This window comes from Vicia villosa, linkage group LG5, assembly GCF_029867415.1.
Source record: "Vicia villosa cultivar HV-30 ecotype Madison, WI linkage group LG5, Vvil1.0, whole genome shotgun sequence".
Taxonomy (NCBI): Eukaryota; Viridiplantae; Streptophyta; class Magnoliopsida; order Fabales; family Fabaceae; genus Vicia; species Vicia villosa.
Genome location: NC_081184.1, coordinates 105,983,794 through 106,007,303, shown reverse-complemented (window position 1 = coordinate 106,007,303; position 23,510 = coordinate 105,983,794). Strand labels below are relative to the sequence as shown.

General features: G+C 37.7%; 1 protein-coding gene and 1 long non-coding RNA gene across 2 annotated transcripts; one reads left to right on the top strand and one right to left on the bottom strand.

The window, feature by feature from the left end:
* Positions 1-1,100: 1,100 nt before the first annotated feature.
* On the bottom strand, positions 1,101-2,880 carry LOC131606980 (uncharacterized). Its single transcript, XR_009285147.1, has 5 exons — positions 2,015-2,880; positions 1,849-1,915; positions 1,503-1,619; positions 1,329-1,424; positions 1,101-1,219 (listed from the first exon to the last, which is right to left on the bottom strand). It is a non-coding gene; the product is annotated as an uncharacterized LOC131606980 (long non-coding RNA).
* A 550-nt stretch (positions 2,881-3,430) lies between these two features.
* Positions 3,431-16,233, top strand: LOC131601947 (V-type proton ATPase subunit a1-like). Its single transcript, XM_058873881.1, has 18 exons — positions 3,431-3,765; positions 5,497-5,541; positions 7,533-7,652; positions 7,833-7,940; positions 8,387-8,500; positions 8,619-8,798; positions 8,908-9,045; positions 10,193-10,300; positions 10,436-10,543; positions 10,668-10,816; positions 10,952-11,105; positions 11,657-11,817; positions 13,597-13,803; positions 13,910-14,093; positions 14,187-14,270; positions 14,638-14,843; positions 14,931-14,990; positions 15,096-16,233. Exons 1-18 carry the CDS (start codon positions 3,622-3,624, stop codon positions 15,298-15,300), a joined length of 2,475 nt encoding a protein of 824 aa, XP_058729864.1. The 5' UTR covers positions 3,431-3,621; the 3' UTR covers positions 15,301-16,233.
* Positions 16,234-23,510: the final 7,277 nt, after the last annotated feature.

Sequence of the window (23,510 nt, the reverse complement as noted above, 5' to 3'; positions counted from 1 at the left end):
TAGCAGGTTGTATTTATTGATGAGTTGACCCCTTGTCAACATCGACCATAATGCACACTGCAGACATGCTGGAATAAAGCAAAAATCCTGCACATCGGAAAACCACAGATAACATGAAAGATAATATGCAAAATTCAAGTTAGAAAAATAATAATTTATATGGTTGAGTGTGAAACCGTGCTAGGTGATGCTATAATCCGTACCAGGGTTGTTGTGATATAACAAACACATTTTAAACCTATTCTATACCTATTCTATGTACCTTAATTTTGTGGCACTGCACAACAAATTAACTTTTAGACCATTTAATTTTAAATGTCCTACAGATTTTGGTGAGGTTGAGGTTGAGTCCTAGCTATTGATCTCAGAAATTATCACACAAATGGAAGTTTTTAGGCTAGATCTGCATTCATTATGATTTGAAATGTGCATCATTATACATAAGAAATATAGTAATTGAAGAATCCATTTCTTTTCAGAAATGGAGAAAATCGATACTCATAATGCATCAGCGCTGAAGAACTATGATACATTAAAAGAATGCTTTTACCTGCAAGTGGAAAAAAACGCATAAGGTTCAAGTGGCCAAAATGCATAACGTTCAAGCTTATCCTTCCTCTTTATATGTCCACCTGCTTTAAGCTTAAGCTATCATAATTTAGTGAATTGCAACTACAGTTTTTATAGCATTAGTATCCATACTTATGCTAGACTTCATCTCCACGGAAGAGTATGTACATCCTCTAGAAGAGATCCATCTTATTTCTGTGACTCAAACAATAAATATCAATCGCATTAGATATCATATACTCAAACATGTTTTCATAAAATATGGATCCGAAAAGCTGGGATGAGTAATTATTTTTATCATAACAATGAACAAAATAAAAGTAATTAACATGTTATTTTAATAAAGACAACATGATATTCAATTTGCTAAAAAAATAAATAATATTATACCTGCTCTTGTTATTTTATAATAATATTACAGCAGTGTCTTGTTTTTTATAATATGAAAAAGTTACAATGAAAAAGTACACAGTTATCTATACCTGCATATACTTGCTATATTGAGAGCCACAAAATGCCAAGCTTTCACACTTCAATCTATTCTTCTTCTTTTTTTCTAGCCTTTTATTATTATTCTACTACCTGTTTTCCCTTTATACTATGAATATAATTTTTTAGGTGTAGAATCCAACTCTGAAAGATTAACTCCCTAACAATAAACATAGAAAACGATTAGACGCATACTAATAAATGAGAATAAACAAATCGAAATGGTGATTAATGAATCGAAATGATGGTTAATAAGAAGAAACTATTACACCGAATCAAATGAAGATTGAGCTCATATAAGCTTTATAGTAATTCCACAACTTTGAACAAAGGTTCATCACACCATAGTTGCTAGTTTTAAGTGCCTGCAACAAATAGAACCCTTCAGCCGCGACATATGGATGACATAGCAATATAAACCAAAACATGGCAAAACAACTTACATCTAATAAAATTATCATTCTCTCTTGTGGCTTATGTCTGGACTTCTCTACTAATGAAGCCCTTTGAAGTGTGGACAGAGCTTTTGTATATCGTTGCAACGACACTAATTCACACAGCTAAAGGAAAAAACACGAACAAAGGGAGTTAGTAACCAAACACGCAATTTAAACAGTTTAACAAATACAATACGTAACAAATGTAAAAACTTAAATTCATCTCAATTGGTATATATGTTTTCAAAAGTTATATATATTCACCTCAAAGCAGAATACAACAAATAACTTAAAACACTCCTAATCTAAATTATTGATTTTCAGAGAAAGAGGCAAGATCTATGTTACATACATTAACAAAATAATCCAAAATAGTCATCTCTTCAGTACCATCCCCATCCCTTTTCTTCAAAGTAAAGCTGCATAACGCAACTCATTATTAAAAAAATATTAACTCATCATGCAAAACAACTCTGGAATTACAATGCAGCACATATCAACTTAGATCATACAGACACCTTTTATATTGCAGCTAGCCATATTGTGTCCTTGAAATTGAAGTAGTGCACAACCTGTAAAAAGAATCAAATCCAGACACGGTCACACAATAATGAATTCCAAAATCAATCTTTCAATGACAGTTTCCATAGGAATGCTAATTAAGATAAGATTTTTTCACTGACCTCATTTTCACTATTTCCAGTTTGAAAAAATCAGATAAAGTGGACATTTAACGCAAATACTCGAGTATACATAAGTTGCAGCCTCAAAGATGGCAGAGTTAAAGCAAGTACTGATATTAAAGTTTGGATTTTATTTTACATACCTCAAGATGAATAAGCCAACTATTTACACCAGATTCAAATCCGCGGTCCAAATGGTTACCGGGCAATGTTCCATCCAAACATGTTGTAGTTATAAAACAATTGACTGGTTTGAGATCAAATAACAAATGTAGACCAAGTCAGGGAAGAAGAAATGAAGTCACTTGCACCATAAATGAAGGCTTTGCTCAATCCACATACATATGCTCTCTAACAAAAATTACATGTCAAAAAGTATTCATTCAACTCCCATTGTCGCTCAAGAGTATAAATTAACAATATATGCGGGGGAAACTCAACACAAAGGCTCAATGATTAGTTCTGTAGAAAAATATTTTATTCTTCTTTATTTTCATCAATTTGGTCACTATTAAATTTCCTATTTATGACAACGTAACTCTCACTCTATATCTATACATGTCCTATTCTTATAGTTTAATTTTAATCAACAGATAGTGAATATGGATGGATGGAATCTATAACTCAACTCCGAATCCTTTAACATATACATAACAAAATACTTCAGATGGATCTGACATTGGACTCTTTTGGAAATAAGAATAGGAAACAAACAACTCTAAAATCAAAAAATATATGAAGTAAATAAGGCTAAAAAAGTGAAGGATGAAAAAGAAAAAAAAGACCAATGAAAAGCACACCGAAATTGTCATAAGCACCTCAACCTATTCAAGATTAAATGAATTATTGAATTAAGTAGTATCTAAATGTAATGGATGAATTTAATAGTTTTTTTAAGGTAATAACTTAGGTATTATTTTTTTTGTAAAAAAAAAAAAACTTAGGTATTATTTTGATGTTATATGTGAATTAAATATTACTCGTAGATTTGAGGTTGTTATGAACATCTCTAATTTTATGAGGTAATATATGTTCCATCTTATGCATTTAAACCAAAATATTTTTATATGAATTATAAATTATAAATAATTTTTTATATCAAGGTTAATAAATTTCAATAAAAGTCCAATCAACCCGAAGTAATCCATTTGAAATCTGACTAAAAAAAATCGTTGACAAATGTTATTTTAGTCAAAAACAATTATTTAAATCATATAATCATATAATAATTATAATTATTCTTTTACTAATGAAATCTTTGATTAATTAGGAAGAAACATGAGTTAAAGTTAGTTTTCCAGTTCCATTGTGATGACAGTTACAAGGAGGAAACCGACGCGAAGTGCTCAAGTCGAAGACCTCCGTAACTAACCCTTCAAACACAAGAAAACGGTTTATTTTTCAGATTTCAGATCTATAGCGAAAAATCCATTTCCGGTAAAATGGATTTTTTCAGAGTAAATTTACCGCCAATGGATCTGATGCGTTCCGAGAAGATGACCTTCGTTCAACTCATCATTCCCGCCGAGTCCGCTCACCGAGCCATCACCTATTTAGGCCAACTCGGTCTTCTTCAATTCCGTGACGTAACTTCTCTCTCTCAGATCCCTATTTTTTTCACTCTTTCAAATTATGCATTTCGGTTTTCGCGCCTTTTACTTTTTCATTTCGTTGTTCCTTGATTTGCATGGGTAAAATGAGTGTCGGTGTTTCCTTGATGATTGATTAACATGCAGCATTGTTGAATTTGTGTGTTAAATTTTGGAATCTGGTGCGAGGGAGTGGATTTTGTTAGTTGAGGTCGTTCTCTTGTTTGTTATGTTGTTGATTTATCATGCAAAGTCTACGAAGCACGGACACTGGAAACACGGCACCAACACTTATAAGTCGACACTACTGATAATAATTTGAAAAATATCGGCGGTGTCGGTTTCGGATACATATACACCTTTTTCACAAGCGGTGTCGGTTTTGGATACAAATACATTTTTTCACAAGTGTCAGAGGTGTTGGTGCTACAGTGTGCAAAGTACTATCCAACATTTAATTGTATTTCTTTATTTATTTAATCCAAATAAATGGTTTGAGAGTTTGTTGATGAGGGAACTGTTTGATTGCATAATTAATGAGTTGCTTAAGTTTCATGTTGCATGCTAAATGTACTTTTAGAAAATGGTTTTCTGTTGTTGCTTTAATTAAAAAAGCACACTTGTTTCCTATTTTCAAAGATATACTTGGAAAGTATGTTTATGCAAGTCTAATAATTTGAAAATAAAAAATAAAAAAATGGAAGTGATTGAATGTAACACATGCAACAGTGTCTAATCAATGTCGGACATCCCCATGTGTCGAAAATTGGACACGCTTTCAATCTGAAGTATTTGTACTGCATAGCTTTAACTATAGCCATTTCACATGCAAATGTTCGAAAATAGAAAACAGTGTTGGTTCTGTAATAAAAGTCGAAAACACGGAACAAAAATACAAAATGTATTTTCACACCAAACTGACCCTACTAAGTTATTTCAGATTATTTTCTCCTGCCTTGGGATTTCCCATCCTCTTTGAAGATGGTTCAATTTACAATTGCATTCCTTGTTTAATTGATTCAGAAGACTTCAGTTTGGAGTTTGAATTCCAACTTTCACATTGAACTTGAACCTCGATGTTCACCGTCTTGTATCGTGCTGTAGCAAATTGCTAGTGTAGGTTTAAAGGGATAATTTTAGAAACTTAATTATTCTGAATCCTGGTTTGGTTCTGATTGTGTGTCAATGTGTATACTGTTGCTATTGATAATGGTAGACTTTATTTTGTAATTAAGGCTTCTATGTGGCCATGCAAGTAAAACTTCATGGAGAACCATCTATACAACATAGGGAAAGTTCTGTATGTCTTGATATCTGTAGCTCGTTTATGCCTAGAATCTTGGATGGATCTCAATATTTCAGGATATGCTGGCTATGCAAAAACTTCAATGTTTTTTGGTCTTGGTCTATTCACTCAGACATTTCACCGGGAGACACTAAAAGTGGGGATGTTATTTTGATTTTCTACAATATCTTTTTTTCAGTAGCATATATTCATATACAAATCTGGCTCCAGTTACAAATGATATTTTGGGTGGCAATATGCTACCATGGGAAATATGGAAATATTTACTACACCAAATATAGTATCCCAAAATTTATGTTTTACTACCAAGCAAGAAAAAGGTTTTCGTGTTGTAAAATCTACTGTTCAGATGTTGGAGGTGTATAATTCTCCTGTGATCTTTAATTACTGCATTTCTTATGACTGTATTTTCTCCTCTGTAGTTAAATGCTGAAAAAAGTCCCTTCCAGAGAACATTTGTTAACCAGGTAATTTATACTGCACTGATTATTAGAATTCATGTTTATTTTTCTCTGCCCTTTTTTACAACACTGTACTATGCTTACTAGTTTTTAAAAAATGAAAATAGATATTGAATAATGTAGTTTGCTTCATGTGAATCAGATTATAGTCGCCCAATCTCTAGATCTTATGTCAAAAGGTAGAAGAAATAGGTTCAAACTGTAGGAAATAGTTTGTTTGATGTTTTTGCTATCTTTTTCTAGAATTAATGCCTGCTGAATTCGGAGAATAATATATTGACATTGACAATAACTTAGATAGAAGAGGAGATATATAGTCGGCATATAAAGTTGACTTGGTGGTTGGGGTGGGCTAAAGGGTTAAGAAGTGGTGATTCGGATATGGAGGGAGAGAGGTCAATTCCACCCCAATATAATACTGACTAGTGACTATACTAACATTTATCATTGAAAAAGAACTTAGGTAGAGGAAATGGTTAAGAGAGATAAAAGAGACTGTCAATAATACCCCTTTCGGTCACTATTATTAGCAAAAAAAAAACCACTTTTTCAGGTTCATTGAATAAACGATGTATCTGGTTAAATTGGTTATTCAATGAACTTGAAAAGTGAATTTTTTTTCTTATAATAGGTATCGGAGCAAGTAATTCTCTAATGTATACTGATGTGATAAAAAAAAGGCACTGACCTTCATAATGATATTTAAATTCCTAATTAGACTATTAGATAAATCATAAAATATAATTAAATATGAGAACTATTCTTAAGAATGAATCCTTTAAAAATGAAAAGTAACTACACAAACACATTGACGAAAAAGGCAGCAAGATGGATGGAATGATCACTAAGCCAGAGGCGTTGGTTGGGATGTTGAATTGCCAAGGAAAAAGAGATTTTTTTGGAATGATCATCAAAGAAAATTTCCTAACAACCAATTATAAGTAGCAAGAACTAAAACTTCTCCAATTTCAGTTTGAACAAGTCCGCAACTCATGGGTGTTGGTGATGTCAAAATGTTGCGCTTCGTCTAAGGAGTTGTATAGAGTGTTACATGACCAAGGAAGAAGAGATTTGCTAAAACTGATCTTCATTGGAAATTTTTGGACAAGCATTTATAATATCAATAAGTCAAAAGCTGAAACTTCCCATCCATATTCATAAAAAATAACAATTGAATGCTTCAAGCGATAGGGAAAAAGTTAAAAACCCAAAAATGCTTGAAACTTATTTAGATAAACTCAATCCATAATTTTAAATAGTTAAGAAAATAAATCATGGAATATAATGAAGTTTGGAAACCAAGATCACCTTTAATACTCTGAATAACTTGGTATTTTTGGATTACATATCTTGACATCTATCTTCAAAAGTCATGATTGGACTTAGAGGCGATGCTGACCGACAAGGGTATACGTCCAAGCCTACTTCAAGCATAAGCCGAGATTTTTTTTAATAGACAAGGCTCTAAGGCTTTTCAAAAGGCCTATTTAGCTAAAATTGTTAGGCTTTAGGTCACAAAGAAAGCCAGCCTTTCAGGCCTACTAGGCCGACCTACTTAAGTAAATATAAATAATTTATTTTTATAACTTGTTATATTAGATTTTGTACCGTGTTAAACATTTTAATCTTCTTTTTTCATGGAAAACATTTTCATTAATGTAAAAATATTAGCTTACATTAGTTTTTGACATATTTAAATGTATTATTATAAATAAAATATAAAATATAATTGTAATAGGTTGTCATATAAAATCATACTCCAAATATATATTAAATATCAAAATATACCTTAATCTCATTGACATATTAGCTCATTAGTCTATTTAAATGAGTCATATTACTTATTTGCAGAAAATAATACTTATAGGCCTTTAAGCATACTTATAGGCATAGCAGACTTTCAAAAAGGTCTGGTTCAGACTCAAAAAATAAACATATATCAATATATGTAATAGGGTTGGGCTTACCAATAGGAACTGCATTTTGTTTTATGACAGGTAAAGCGATGTGCAGAAATGTCAAGAAAGCTAAGATTCCTGATGGATCAGATCAATAAAGCTGGGATAATGTCTCCTAGTCCTGTCTTGCAAACAGATACATACTTGGAGGATATAGAGGTCCATCTCTATTTTACTTATCTTTTCTCTATATATCTGATCAGTGTCCTAGGGCTTTCGCTCATTATAAATGTTGTCATGTTGCCTGCAATACTCTGGTTATCTGCAGTTTCACTAGTTTATGTTGGGATTTTTAGTCTTAAATCTGACATTTTAATTTCTGTGGTTCTCTTATACCAGGTGCATCTTGCTGAGCATGAACATGAGATAATTGAAATGAACTCAAACAGTGAGAAACTTCAGCAATCATATAACGAACTCCTTGAGTTCAAGAGTGTACTGCAAAAGGTATTGTATTTTACATGGCTATTTGTGCTGAGCATATTCTCTTGTTACTTTCAAAGTACTACAGTTTTCCATATGGTGTCGGTTATTTTAGTTACAATAGATTTTCCTGTTTCAATACAGTTAGCAAATAGTGATCTTTCTAATTACAACTTAATCTTATTTATTGGGGTTTGTAGTTCATCTGTTGCACTACAACAATTTTGTTTTTAATCTACTCCATCAAATGGTGATTTATTCATAATTAATGCAATGCTTCTCAGTGTTAATATATTATACATCCTATATACTCTCTCTGAAATACATATCATAACATTGTATGGGTATGCATCTATTCCATTAAACGATGATTTATTCATAATTAATGCAATCCTTTTCAGTGTTAATATATTATACATCCTATATACACTCTGATATACATATGATAACATTATATGGGTATATTTTAGGCATGTAGTTTTCTTGTTTCAAATCATGGCCATGCCGTTTCAGAAGAGAGAGAACTGGAGGAAAATGTTTACTCAAATGGAGACTTTATCGAGACGCCATTTTTGTTTGAACAGGTTCCTTGTAGCATCCCTTATTGCCATTCAATTTTTTTACTGTGAAAAGTGTAAGTTCTGTTCAGTTTTTCAATTTTATTTTATCGCGAAGTTCACTGTAATATAATTTTTTGTACAGGAAATGATGCCTGATCCTACAAAATCAAACCAATCTGGTTTAAGATTTATCAGCGGGATAATTTGTAAATCCAAAGTTCTCAGGTTTGAAAGAATGTTGTTTCGTGCCACAAGAGGCAATATGCTTTTCAATCAGGCACCAGCTGATGAACAAATTATGGATCCTATTTCAACTGAGATGGTTTTCTTCTTCTCAATTTATAAACAATAACTTGGCTTTAGTTTTAATCTGTATTTTGTTTGTTTTGGTTTATTTACCAATTTATTCTCTGTTCTGAATTTCTTTTCAGGTTGAGAAGACAGTGTTTGTTGTGTTTTTCTCTGGGGAGCAAGCAAGAACAAAGATTCTAAAAATTTGTGAAGCATTTGGTGCAAATTGTTACCCTGTTCCTGAAGATATAAGTAAACAAAGGCAAATAACTCAGGAGGTAAAAATTCAGCTTAAAAACATGTCAACCGCTGTCCTATTCAATTGTATATACTGTTGTAAGTCATATCTGTTGTTATTAGGCTTATATTTTGTAATTATGTAAAATCCTTGTATTCGGCCCATTAATTAGGCTCATTAGCTATAGTGTAGTCTATATAAGCATATTAGTGTATGTACTCTTTTCAAAATTAATATATTATTCAGAAACATCTTTCTATGTGGTATTAGATCCTATCCAAGATCCATTGGGCCATCCCATTGTTGGAGAACTCATGACACACTCCAAATCATCATCCCTAGGGGTGAGAAGTGTGTATTGAGAGTCCCACATTTAATGAGATATGACCCAAAAATTGTTTATAACTGAGACACATCCCTCACATTACGAGCTGGTGTTTTGGATTGAGTTAGGCCCAATCCAATTTCACAGATATAATATTGTATTGTAGCAAAGTGTCTAGGACCAAGCGTGCTCCAGTCTCTAGATAATACAAGGCTTTATGCGTCTATAGTTTCAGTTAAATAATAATAATATGCTTTTTCATTTTAAATTGCATATTAGGGACGCAAACATCTTAATTTCAACCTTTATCATAAATTAATATTCAGATAACTTGTCTTGCAATCCAAGGGGCTTCTTTATATGCTCTTTAAGATTTCAGATTGCACTATCATTTTTTGGGTGAGATCTTTTCTGCAATATCATTCAGTAGTTTAAACAACAACTCAAAGGAGAGAAAAAAGAGTAGAATGAGTAGACCTTGAAGTTCTTGATATTGTTTTATATCATGATATCATTCTATGTTAATGTCACCATTGGTAAACACAAAAAAAGGAAGTTGGAAACTGTAGAAATTATAAGGTTTACGTTGGGGAAGAAGAAAAAGAGAAAACTATAAACAAATAATTATTGATATTGCTCGGATGTGATACAAAAGTCAAAGCATTTACCCCCAATAAATATCAATCCTAATTAAAGAATAAAATAAATCACGATACAAATGAAAATGAAAGCCAGTATTGAGAGATGTAAATGGTACTCTAAGATAGTCAAAGATACAATAGTGACATTGTGAGAAATTTCCAAAATATTCCAACAGAAACTGTATAATTTATAATTGAGAAAATATAGTTTATGGGTACAGGTTTCATCACGCCTTGCTGACTTAGAGGCCACTTTGGATGCTGGAATTAGGCATCGGAATAAGGCTCTATCTTCTGTAGGAGCTCATTTAGCGAAATGGATGGACATGGTAAGAGTTAGCTTATAAGTGACTCCTTGCGTAAGGTTTTATTGTTCTTTATGTTGTAGCTTCAAAGACATCCTACTATTTTGTCGTTGTTTAATTTATAAACCAATAGCTCTCATCCTTGTCATCTTGTCCTAGGTAAGAAGAGAGAAGGCTGTGTATGATACGCTGAACATGTTAAATTTTGATGTCACCAAAAAATGTCTTGTGGCAGAGGGCTGGTGTCCAATTTTTGCGAGAACACAGGTTTTTTCCCTCAAATTTGTTGGATCCTCAGTAATTTTGTTCTTTAAATTTTGAGGAGTTGAAAAGACCTTTTGTCTTTTTGTTTATATTTCTAGTAAAAGGCTTGCATCTGCTGATTTTCCAGATTCAAGAAGCACTGCAACGTGCAACTTTTGACAGCAGTTCTCAAGTGGGTGTAATCTTTCACTCAATGGATGCACTGGAATCGCCACCTACATATTTTAGGACCAACAGTTTCACCAATCCTTATCAAGAAATTGTAGATGCATATGGGTGAGCAAATATTTACTTCATTTATTAGCAGTTATACAAATAATTTAATATGTTGAAATAAGCTACCTTTCACAAAGTTACATGGCTATGTGCTGTAAAATATTTAAAATCCTAATGAGCCATTTTATTTGGCAGTGTTGCAAGATATCAAGAAGCAAACCCTGCAGTTTACACAACTATCATATTCCCATTTCTTTTTGCGGTGATGTTTGGGGACTGGGGCCATGGAATATGCTTACTGCTTGGAGCATTGGTTCTTATAGCACATGAAAGAAAACTCGGCAATCAGGTATTGTCATTCTGAGTGTGACATGAATAAAGTAGCAATGGAAGGATTATGCAAAAAGATCATAATAAGCCTCACATGTGACATCTATTATGGTTGATCTTACTTGAGACTGAAGACTGCAAGGAGAATGTACATATTTATATAAACATGAAGTGAATTCACTAAGAAAGGGAAGATAAATAAATACATAATATCATACGGATACAAAACATAATTACAATATCTCAACAATCTTCTTAGGTAAAAGCTTAATTGATATATCAAACTTGAACTTGCATCTTTTTTCATCCGGTGTTTAATAGGACCTCCTTAATTTGTAATCATATTCAAAGTTTGAGCATCCAGTTTTTCATTTTTCCATATTTTCCTTGATAAGGACCAAAAGTAATTAGGTGGCAACTTTTAAGCCTTTTATTCTAATGATTTGTCCTTTAATATCTTGCAATTTAAATATAATATGAGTAAAAGTCCAACTATATACACAATATTACGGACCTATGTTCAGCTCATGGAAAGTTAAAGACCTAAAAACTTTATTTGATTTCTTCCAGCGACTGGGAAGCTTTATGGAGATGCTATTTGGTGGGCGCTATGTGCTTCTTCTGATGTCACTATTTTCAATGTATTGTGGGTTAATCTACAATGAGTTCTTCTCGGTTCCTTTTCACATATTTGGTGCGTCTGCTTACAAATGCCGAGATATTTCATGCAGGTGTCTTCTATTTGTCTCTTTAAAGCTTATAGTTTTTTGTGGCAATTGGATTTTTTTGGTTCCCTTGTAGCTTCCCAATGCATTACTTGTTGGTGTTTTAATGTTACTATTTTCATTCGATTCCATCTCTCCTACAATAAGTACAACGGAGATTACCTCTACCCCGTCCACGACTACAATTACGATTACGTCCATGACCTCCACAACTACGATCACTTGAATTAGAAATAATAGTAAAGAACTCAGGAGCTATGGTGTTGTCGCCTAGTAAAGAAACTCAGATGAGATAATTAGTAAGCTCTCCCACTGTAAGTATGGTGGTATTTGTCAAAGCCTGGTCTTTAACAGGACCATACTCTTTTAAGGAGACCATGACAGATAAACACCATGAACATATTGTCAAGCTTTGCTAATACCTATTTAGTATCATCATTAACTAGCATAAGTTTGAAGACACTAATAATAGACTAAGCTCGAGCAAATATTAAGATAAATGTAAATCTTGATCAGTCATCTGAAGGGCAGCCAAACGGCAGAAAGACTCGTACAATCTTCGAATATCATTAGCATAAATAATGTCTTATGCCAAACCTCATAAAATGCCCCATACGAACAAAAATGTGCCATCAACTTAAGCTCAGTAGAATTCCACTACATAGACTCAAGTTGATTATTAGCTAATTCTCAATCATCTCTCAACTTAGCATCAATATCAGAAGTCGTCTTTATGATGTTATTCATAATTTGGCTGTTATTCATAATTTGGCCAACTTTCAGAAGGCGAAGGACAACATCATGTTTTATGCCTAATCGAGCTCAACTAGACGTGAATGAGTTTAAGCTTCTCGTTACTAGTTATGATTTAAAGAAGATGACAGAGAAACTAGATATTGTAAAGTTGAATAAACGATTGAAGTACTTTTGATTTATCCAATCATCAATAAAAGAAACCAACCATGTCGCACCAAAATTATTTGAGATAGGGTAGGTTCCCTAACATTTGAATTAATAAGATCAAATGGTTCAATACTTTTGTTACGAGTCCCACATCAGACAATATATGGTCTGAACATGTCCTTATAAGTGGGGGCAATCCTCACCCTACAAGCCAGTTTTGTAGGGATGAGTTAGGCCAAACCCACACTTCTTAACATGGTATCAAGAGCCTCGTTTAAGATCCGGTGGACCACCTTCTATGGTTTCCGCTATCGGGCCACCCACCGTTTATTTCCACGCTCCAGTTGTCTAGTCCTGGGCGTGAGGGGGTGTGTTAAGAGTCCCACATCGGACAATATATGGCCTGAACATGTCCTTATAAGTGGGGGCAATCCTCACCCTACAAGCCGGTTTTGTAGGGATGAGTTAGGCCAAACCCACACTTCTTAACAACTTTTAATAATGTTGAAGTAAAAGCAGTTCGATGGTGCTTAGAAAACTGACAAATGTCATATTTAAAAGACTCAACTGATTGTTTTAAAAAAGATGGAAACATACATTTCGTTAGTGGAAAAGGAGGATGACCAAGACAATGCATAAGCCATATTTATGAGGCAGAAAAATGAGACTCTGATAGAAACTGAAGCGCAGAAGACAACATGAGTTCGTGCATCAGACCAATAGTATAACCCTCCCTGTTCCTTAGCAACAAGCGAATAATTTTTTTTACAATACAGTTTTTGGTATTTATATTGTCAGAACATGTATAAAATGTAATGATATTTGTAGCCAGGCTTTGACTTGGTGCTGTTTGTTTTTCCATCGTTCTCCACCTCTTACTAGGGATGCTCGTACTACTGGCTTAGTAAAATACAGAGAACCATATCCATTTGGTGTGGATCCCAGCTGGCGTGGAAGTCGTTCAGAATTGCCATTTTTGAACTCTCTCAAGATGAAGATGTCCATTCTATTTGGTGTAGTGCATATGAACTTAGGAATTATGTTAAGTTATTTCAATGCTCGTTTCTTTGGCAGTTCGCTAGATATAAGGTGTCCTACTTTTCTAACTTCCCGATTATTTCAGTTCACTATACCTATTATTTTGCTAGCTATCCTTTGAGTATAATGGTTTAACTTGCTATGCATGTTGCTTTAGGTATCAGTTTGTGCCGCAGATGATTTTCCTCAACAGTCTATTTGGGTATCTTTCCCTTCTCATTGTTGTCAAGTGGTGTTCTGGCTCTCAGGCAGACCTTTATCATATAATGATTTACATGTTTTTAAGCCCTCTTGACAATCTTGGTGAGAATGAGTTGTTCTGGGGTCAAAGGCCACTTCAAGTATGGTTCTGATTCTTTTCTTCATGGTTAGATAATAATTGTTGATATATTTAGTGTTTTTCATCTTTTCAAATTACTGTTCGTGATGTGCAGATTTTGTTATTGGTTCTGGCTCTAATTGCAGTTCCATGGATGCTCTTTCCAAAGCCTTTTATATTAAAGAAACTTCATAATGAGGTGCCACTTTTGCCTCCCCTGCATTTGATCTTATTGCTTGACAGTTAATAGTAACTTTGTTTCCCAAACTTTTTAATTACATGCAAATAGCCTAAAGTATGTACACATGCTAACAGTTTGAGTTTCTCCCTTACAACCGTGTTTCTGCTTATGGTTGCTGAACAACAAATCTCCCTGAGATTCTTTTTTTGACCAGTGTCGTCTGGACTAAAATAAACAATTTTTAACAACTTCAATTGGCCAAGCTGATTGTTTTTGTTTCTAGCAATAATTTGCCTTTTTCAGTACTTTTGTTTACTGCTAGTTATAAACGAAGCATTGTCAGACTTTGTGAGAATTATTATTTGTTATCTTGATGGTATTACAGAGATTTCAAGGACGCAATTACGGTGTTCTTAATACCTCCGAGGTGGATCTTGAGGTGGAACCGGATTCTGCCAGGGATTCGGCCAGGCAACATCGCGAGGAATTTAATTTCAGTGAGGTTTTTGTTCACCAAATGATTCACTCCATTGAGTTTGTTCTGGGTTCTGTTTCAAATACGGCATCATATCTCCGACTTTGGGCATTAAGGTTTGATCAGCCACAATTTTCTCTACTTGCCACAACTCCCTATTTTATAAATTCTTGATTTGGTTGATCTTTTTGGCCACTTTGCAGCTTGGCTCACTCAGAACTTTCAACTGTTTTTTATGAGAAAGTCCTGCTACTAGCTTGGGGGTGAGTGTCTTATAACCTTTGATATCGCGTATTATGTATTTGTGTTTTAAATATCATTTTTTTCATCTTAATCATTGATGTCATCCCTGATTGCAATTATAATAGGTATGACAATCTTATCATTCGGTTAGTGGGGCTAATTGTTTTTGCCTTTGCAACTGCTTTTATACTACTCATGATGGAGACTCTGAGCGCTTTTCTTCATGCCCTGCGTCTTCATTGGGTTGAATTTCAAAATAAATTCTACCATGGTGATGGCTACAAGTTCAAACCTTTTTCCTTTGCCGCATTAACAGAGGATGAAAATTAAGCAATTCTTGTCTGTGTCGGTTTGTTGACAAATACTTGCAAAAGATATATACGTAGATAAACGAAACACTGATAGTTTGTGGGAACCAATCTGGTGGTTATGGAGGTGGGTTTGCTTGATATTTGACCAAGCAGCAAAATTATTGCTCATTTTCCGGTGGCTATGCTGGTGTGACATATTTCGGCCAACTGTCGTGGACATCATCTGTAACAGAATCTTCACTTTATAATTTTTTCATTATATCGCCTAGAGTAGGAAAACGTTAAAATGTTAGAGAAGGGAATGGTTAGACTAATTTTTGTAAAGAGGTCCATGAAAGTGTAGCTATTGTTTTTTTGGTGATATGGGGTTATTCATACACAGTGTAGTTTGGACTTTTGGGGGAAGGTAGTAATGACTCTGAAATTTTCTTGTAAAGATTTTCACATGTTATAGTCCCATCCTTTTATCTCCTTGCAAGGAGTTTGAATTACTAGAGTTTGTTCGTTTCACTCAGGTCGTGTCATATTTAATAATTTTTAGGGTTAAATAACATTTTGCCCCATGTCATTTGAAGCAAATCCGAAAAACAATCCTTTATAAAAAACACATATTCCATCCTTGTCAATTGAAGATTCTTTTGTTTAGTCCCTTGGTAGATCTGGTCACTTAAAAAGCTGAGGTGGAAATGACACGTTAGCATTTTTTATTTGAGTCATATGTGGCTTAAAACAATATTTTCTTATTTATTTCTTTAAGTATTTATTTAAATCCCAATATTAAATGACCTAAAATGAAATAAAATTGAATCTTACTCTAGATCTTATTTCTTCTTGTTCATCTTCATCGTGTTAGCAACTAGGGTTCCCCCCTCTCCTTCTCCTTCATTTGTTCTCTATTTTTTTCCAGCTATGGTAGGAAGCGCCAGTTCAGGGATCAAAAGTAGCGGAAGAAAAGCTCCTCTTTGTGGACACGAGATTCTTATGAGAATATTTGTTTCGACACATGTTGTTATGAAAAACAATCTAGAAAGGCTGAAGTTGTATGTGTCGATGCAAAATGGTATGTGTCGACACATACTGTGTTAAATTGATTTCCAGAAAGATTGAAATAGCACGAGTCAATGCATAAGGATATGTGTCAATGCATGCAGTCATGAAAACAGTTTTCCAGAGACATCTATATGTCATGTGTCGATGCAAAAGCCCATGTGTCAATACATGCTTAAAGATTTGAACTCATGTGTCGACCCAAGTACATATGTGTCAACTCATACCAAAGGAAAAATTACTTTTATGAATTCAAATATTTAATGTATCGATACATGGCGGTTTGTGTCGACCTAAAGTCTCAACACTTATGAAAATTTACATCTTAACCATTTTAAAACATGCTTCTATATGCTCAACTAATTTTTTCATGACACGCGGACACCGAGATCAAACGAGATAAACATCCATGAATATTTTTATCACACATATTTGCTATCACTCAAATATACCTAAAGAGTGAGATCAATCACAATAGTCATACAAAATACCAAGCATTCTAACAAATTAAAATGCATTCAAGCAACAACCTCCAATCAAAACACAAGTACAACCAAAAAACCATTACAAAATACACTGTCACATTCAGAATTACATTCTTAAAATCAATATAAAACATAATATGTGACTGTCTTCATTTCGTCTTAGAGCCCACTTGCTTTTTCTTTTTCTTTGTTGGAGACATGTTTGTAGGGGTTAGATTCACTATCTGAGATGACCGAGTTGCTTGATAGTCAGCTTCTACCGAGACCACCATTGCTTCAACTATTGCATCAATTTCTCCCTCAGAATAGTCCAATGCAGGGTCAGCATTGGCAACCATATCCTCACCTACATTGGAAACCATATCCTCACCAACATTGAAAGCCTGTTGGTTATTTTCAGGACCAAACACATTGCTTATTGCAGGAAGTTTCCTTGGTGCCTTTCTTTAAGACATCAAAAACATAAAATACATGTAACAATTAATTCTTAAATAACATGTCACAAGTTAATCATATACAAGTTATACACACACCTTTCTCTTTAAAGCTGCAGGATTTTGTTCTTTACTTTGACATTTTCTAGAGTGTCCAATACTGTCAAACTTGGTGCACCTGTAATTAACACCCGACCTTCTCATCCTAAATCCATTTTCATCATGCTCTCTATTCCTAAGTTTTCTTGGTCTACCCGGACCTTTCTTGAATGAAGGTGAAAGCATATCCTCAACATCAACATTAGGCCACATATCCATGCCATTAATGGGACTCATACTATATGAGTAACGACAAAGCCTTCGTTGTCATCATTCACTCTTTCTTCCTCGCTGCCCCCAAATCTTATCCCTATAGAGTCTTCATCTTCACTCGCTTCACTAACATCAAGTTCAACTATATTTAGACTCTCAACCCTCTTTGTGTTATCTCCAACAAAAAGCTCAAGCCAAATATGTCCCTCAACATTGTGCAAAATAGAATGATTTGCAATTTCTGTAACATGAACATCATTAGTCAGGTGAAAGAAGTTTTCATCAATACCTTCGATTTTCCTCCACATTCGGATTCAACTACCGTCGAAACCACACTCAAGAACTAAACTCATAGCTTCGTAGTATGACCAAGTGTCTAAATCTTGCTCAATAAAAATAGTTTCAGTTCCTCCTCTGTAAAAAACAAAGTTATCACACACAAACTGGCCACCATGGTGAAAGCTTAAGTTGAATAGTGTCATTCCTACAAATGAAAAACATGCATTAAGATTCATAAGCAATGGAATTAATCGCGGTTAGGATAAGTGAAAATCGTACCTTACAAACCTTCAGCAACTTGCCAATGGTTGATCCGTTAGCTAGGAAGAGACGATGAAAAAGAAGCTGAGTGTTTTATAAATTAGGTTTTCAGGGGGGTGAACAAAATGGATTGCATGCCATTTGATTTTAATTACATAAACTAATTAAAGAAATAATCGTAATTGGAATAAATTAAAGAAATAATTGGAATAAATGACACATAGGCATCACTTATACTAAAAATGCCAACATGGCAATGTTACATGAGCAATTTAAGTCACCAAACCCACTAAAGGTTTAAAACGAGGGAATCTCTAAATTACATGAATGAAATATGTGTTTTTATTTACATGGTTGTTTTTGGGATTTGTAACACCCTACTAAACCTCGCGGCAATTTATTAAATAAATCAGAGTAACATGTACAAGGGCGTCACAATTCATAATAAAATAAACATCATCGGTCATATGTCACGCATTCACTGAAGAAACATCTTAACATAACTCATAAACAAATATCTCATGCTTACGCAGCGGAATAAATCATCAAACTAGCATCATATCATCAATGCCTTAATCCTCAAAATAAATTAAACAAAACAGAGTTATTATCATAAACTCAAAACAAACGTTCCCCAGTGTTACATCTATCAGAGCATGACACCTGACGCTAATCTAAACGAAGACTTATGAGCTAATCCTCACCAAGTCGAAAGCCGCTACCTCAATCTGAAAATACCAACATGTAAGGGTGAGTCTCATCGCAATTAACAAATATTATTGCATCATAAATAATAACACGTCATAGTCATATCATTCCTCCAATTGTATCATATTCAGACAATTTCAACAAAATACACACATCTAGCACATCATCAAATCATAACACTGAAACGCATTCAATCATGTTATGAAAATCATGCATATGTAATGAGTGACACTATGCATGTGGTACCAAACATCATCAATGGGAGTAACCCACCGACCGATCCAACATCATCAAGATACGGCCCTGCCAGCACAGATTCCACACAATGGGAATCATGCCCTTCACTGATCCAACACATCATCATGGATACAACCTCAACAAATGATTATGAATTAATGCAACATATATAACATACTTATACCATCATCATCATCATCATCATCAAGTATGTTTAAATATTGTTCTGGACTGGGCCAAGGCTAGGCCCAACACCGCTTTCGGCCCAATGAGCCTCAGAGGCCCATGAATAGTTCAGTGCCTTCCCGACACGCCTTGCTCGGCACTAACACCCTACCCGGAGTGGACCCTTGCTCGGCGTTAGCTCTCCCCCGGACGTCATCCTTGCCGAGGACCCTGCTCCGCGCGGGGCTCTTTCATATCCAATCCTCCGAATAACTCGGATGCCACGTGGCTCCTCAAAGATCGCGTCTTCCCTTGGACTTCGGAGCGGTTAACCAGGACAGAGGGCGTACACGCACCTCCGATATTTCCGCTCAGGAAACCTGGCAGTCTCCTAGTTGGGCTTGGGAATCCAACCCAATAGCGAGATCATGGCCCAGCGCTGGGGGCTATATATACCCTCTCTGATTAGAGGGTCAGGTATTCAATTCTTACTCACTCTTAGCTAGTACTTGCGCTCCTTTGCTCGTCAACTTACTTTGGCATTGGAGTACCTTGCAGGTACACCCCCCCTCCTCCTCCTTCCTAGAAGATCCAGTCCGAGCAGCCTACGACGATTCTTCTGATCAGGTACGATCAGTGGCGCCGTCTGTGGGAAACTTGCTTCCCCATCTTTAAAGAACAAAGATCAAAGCTAATCATCTCCGATCGTCATGGCTGACAACAACAACAACATCCCAAACGCTGACCCTTTCCTCCTTCACGAGCTGATCGAGGAATCTTCCCGCGAGCTAGCTAATCATCGTCGGGGGGATCGTCGGCGACAAAGGTCCGGGCATGAAACCCAGGACACTCAGCTGTTGCAGGTCCTACAACAGGTCCAGAATGTTGACCATGTTCCTCCAGAAGGGCACGTTCAGAACGGCGAGCAGATCCGAACGACCAACGTGCCGGAACATACCCAGAATGTGAATGAAACCGACCCTCGAGACGGGCAACATGCTTCCTCATTCACCCACACCTCCGAGAGGCGGAGAGCCCGTCATGGAGAAGAAGAGGAGCCGCTCAACATTCCCGAAGGCACTGACCCCATTACCGTCCGCTTGCTCAAGGAAATACAATTGACCAACAGCCTCCTCAGGATGCAGGACGACCGAATCCACGAACTGGAAAGACAGCGACGACGTCGCCCCTCTCCGCGGAAGCACTACAGGTCACGCTCCTATTCCTCCTCGCGCTCACCGCCGAGAAGATACCGTCGGCGTTCCCCGTCCTCTTCAAGGTCTCCCCCGAGAAGACATCGACGCCGAAGGACCCGTTCCCGTTCTCCACCCAGGAAGAACAGGAAGAGCCAGAAACCTGAAACTGCTGAACAAAGAAGCCCCTCCCCCGAGCAGGGCCGTAGGGGTCCCTCCAAAGCTGCGTTGGACGACTACCAGGGGGGTTCCCGACGACACAGGCACTACGATTCACCAGGACCAAGCGACGGGGAGGACTTCCGCAGCCCCTTGTCCGCCAGTATCCGGAGAGCCCACCTCCCTCGGGGGATGGAAAAACCGCCAATGTTGGACCAATACGACGGGACCACTGATCCCGACGACCATATTCGGAGCATCGAAGCGGTCATGGACTATCACGTCGTCAGAGGCTCGATCAAGTGCCGCATCTTCCCAACCACCCTCAGGAAGGGAGCGATGAACTGGTACAGGAACCTCCCTCCGAACTCCATCCATTCATGGACCGAGCTCAAAGAACTCTTCTTGAGCCACTTCACAGCCTCCCGACGACAACCGAAATCGGAAGCCAATCTCGAGGCCGTGGTACAAGGACTCAACGAACCTCTTCGGGACTACCTTGAAAGATTCAACAAGGAGGCCGTCCAAGTGCAGACGGCCGACTACATGAAGAGGTACATCCTAGAGCGAGGACTTATCCCCGGCAGTGACTTCAAGAAAGCCATTAAGATTGAGAAGCCGCGCTCGATGAATGACCTCCTTCGCAAAGCAAAGGCATTCATCGACTTTGAGGAAGGCGAGGCAGCAGCGATCAAGGCCTCAAGGGGCAGTGATGCCGCTCGCAGCTCAAACCTCGAAGATCCAGGGCCCCGCCGAGGACAAGACAAAAGGAGGGACGACAGGTCCCGAGATGTAAAAGAACGGCGAGGACCGGCATGGCGGTTCAACGACTACACCCCTTTGAACACCTCCCGGGAGAAAATCCTGGCCGACTGCCAGAACGCCGAGTTCAAGAAATCCAACATCAGGCCCCCGAAGTCAAATCCTACCAGACCGGGGACGGACAAGTCCAAGTACTGCAAGTACCACAAAAGTCACGGGCATACGACCGACGAATGCATAAATCTCAAAGATGCCATAGAGACCCTGATCAAAGAGGGCCACCTGGCAAGATACACCAAGAAGGGAGAACCCCCCAGAAGAGACATCCCTCGAAACTCTGACGAGGGGAACTCACCAGACAGCAGACCGCTTCAAGTCGCACTGTCCGTAACCCGACCGGAAGACTTCATCCCTTCGGTCGGCGTGACGACCGCCCTGCGCACCTGGGAACATTTCCCCACCGCAATGGTCATCTCCAACGGCGGAGACCCCGGCTCCCTCACCGTCAGTTCAGTCAAGAGAAAGTTCGACGAGCTACTCAGCGCCAATGCCGATCTCGGCCCTACTCTGCGGAAATTCCGAGGAAAGTCAGAGCCGATCACTTTCTACTTTGAAGAACTGCCCGGCGGAGCTCCAAACGCCACCATTCCCCTCCTCGTCCGAGCCAGAATGGCGAACTTCGATGTTCGACGGGTCCTGGTAGACGAAGGTAGTTCAGTTGACATCATGTACTCCCACCTCTTCCAAACACTTCAGCTGGACGACTCGCACCTCACCCCCTATGTGGGTTCCGACCTCCAAGGTTTTAACGGAGCCACCACCAAACCATGGGGCTACGTCGAGCTGATTGTCACCTTCGGGGAAGGGGAAGCGTCCAGGCAAGTCAAAACCAGGTTTCTGGTAATCGACTGCAAAACATTGTACAACTGCATCATCGGGCGCCCAACACTGGCCGAGCTAACCGCCGTGCCCTCCACGGTCCATCTGAAGATGAAGTTCTACACGAGGACAGGGAAAGTGGCCACCATCAACGCCGACATTGAAGCTGCGAGAAGGATCTTCGATGCATCCGTCAAAGGACTAGAGCTGATCGCTCCTCCGACCAGCTCCAACAAAAAACCAAGAGCCGAAGACAAGCATCCTCGGGAAGATCAGGTTCCAACGGCCAACGTCAGCCTAGTCGACCTCGATGCAAGGTTCACACAAGAAGAACTGAAGACCGGGGAGGAAACACAATCGAATCCCGTCCGGCCTGTTCCCGACGGAGATTTCGAGCTGATCCCCCTGGGTGACAACCCCGACAGAGCAGTGAAGATTGGCAAAGGCATCCCTGACCTACCGAGGAAACAACTTGTAGCCTGCCTTCGAGCCAATGCCGACCTGTTCGCCTGGAGCGCCGCAGAGATGCCCGGACTCGACCCTGAGGTCGCCTGCCACCACCTCTCCATCAATCCGACCGCCAAGGCCGTAGTACAACGTAGGCGTCGGCAGTCTCCCGAGAAAGCGGAGGCTGCCGAGAAAGCTGTAAAAGACCTCCTAGAGGCAAATTTTATTTCCGAGGCCAAGTATTCAACTTGGCTCTCAAATGTTGTACTTGTTAAAAAATCTAATGGAAAATGGAGAATGTGTGTTGATTATACTGATGTTAACCGGGCATGTCCAAAGGACGCCTACCCTTTACCTAATATTGATAGACTGGTCGACAACTCGGCCGGCTATAAACTGTTGTCCTTCATGGACGCTTATTCTGGTTACAACCAGATTCCCATGGCGAAATGCGACAAGCAATGCATGGCTTTCATGACCGAATTGGGCAATTATTACTACAACGTAATGCCCTTCGGACTCAAAAACGCCGGGGCAACCTACCAGCGGATGATGAACAAGGTCTTCCGAGGAGAAATCGGCGACACACTCGAGGTGTATATGGACGACATGATCGTCAAATCTCGGGAAGACTCCGACCACACACTACATCTCGAGCGGGTCTTCAAGCAGGCCAGGTCCTGCAGGATGCGCTTCAATCCGGAGAAGTGTACCTTCGGAGTACGGGCAGGCAAATTCCTCGGTTTCTACTTAACAGAACGAGGAATAGAAGCCAACCCTGATAAGTGCCGAGCATTCTCAGACCTCCCTACCCCCACCAATAAAAAATCCATCCAAGTACTAAACGGAATGCTCACGGCA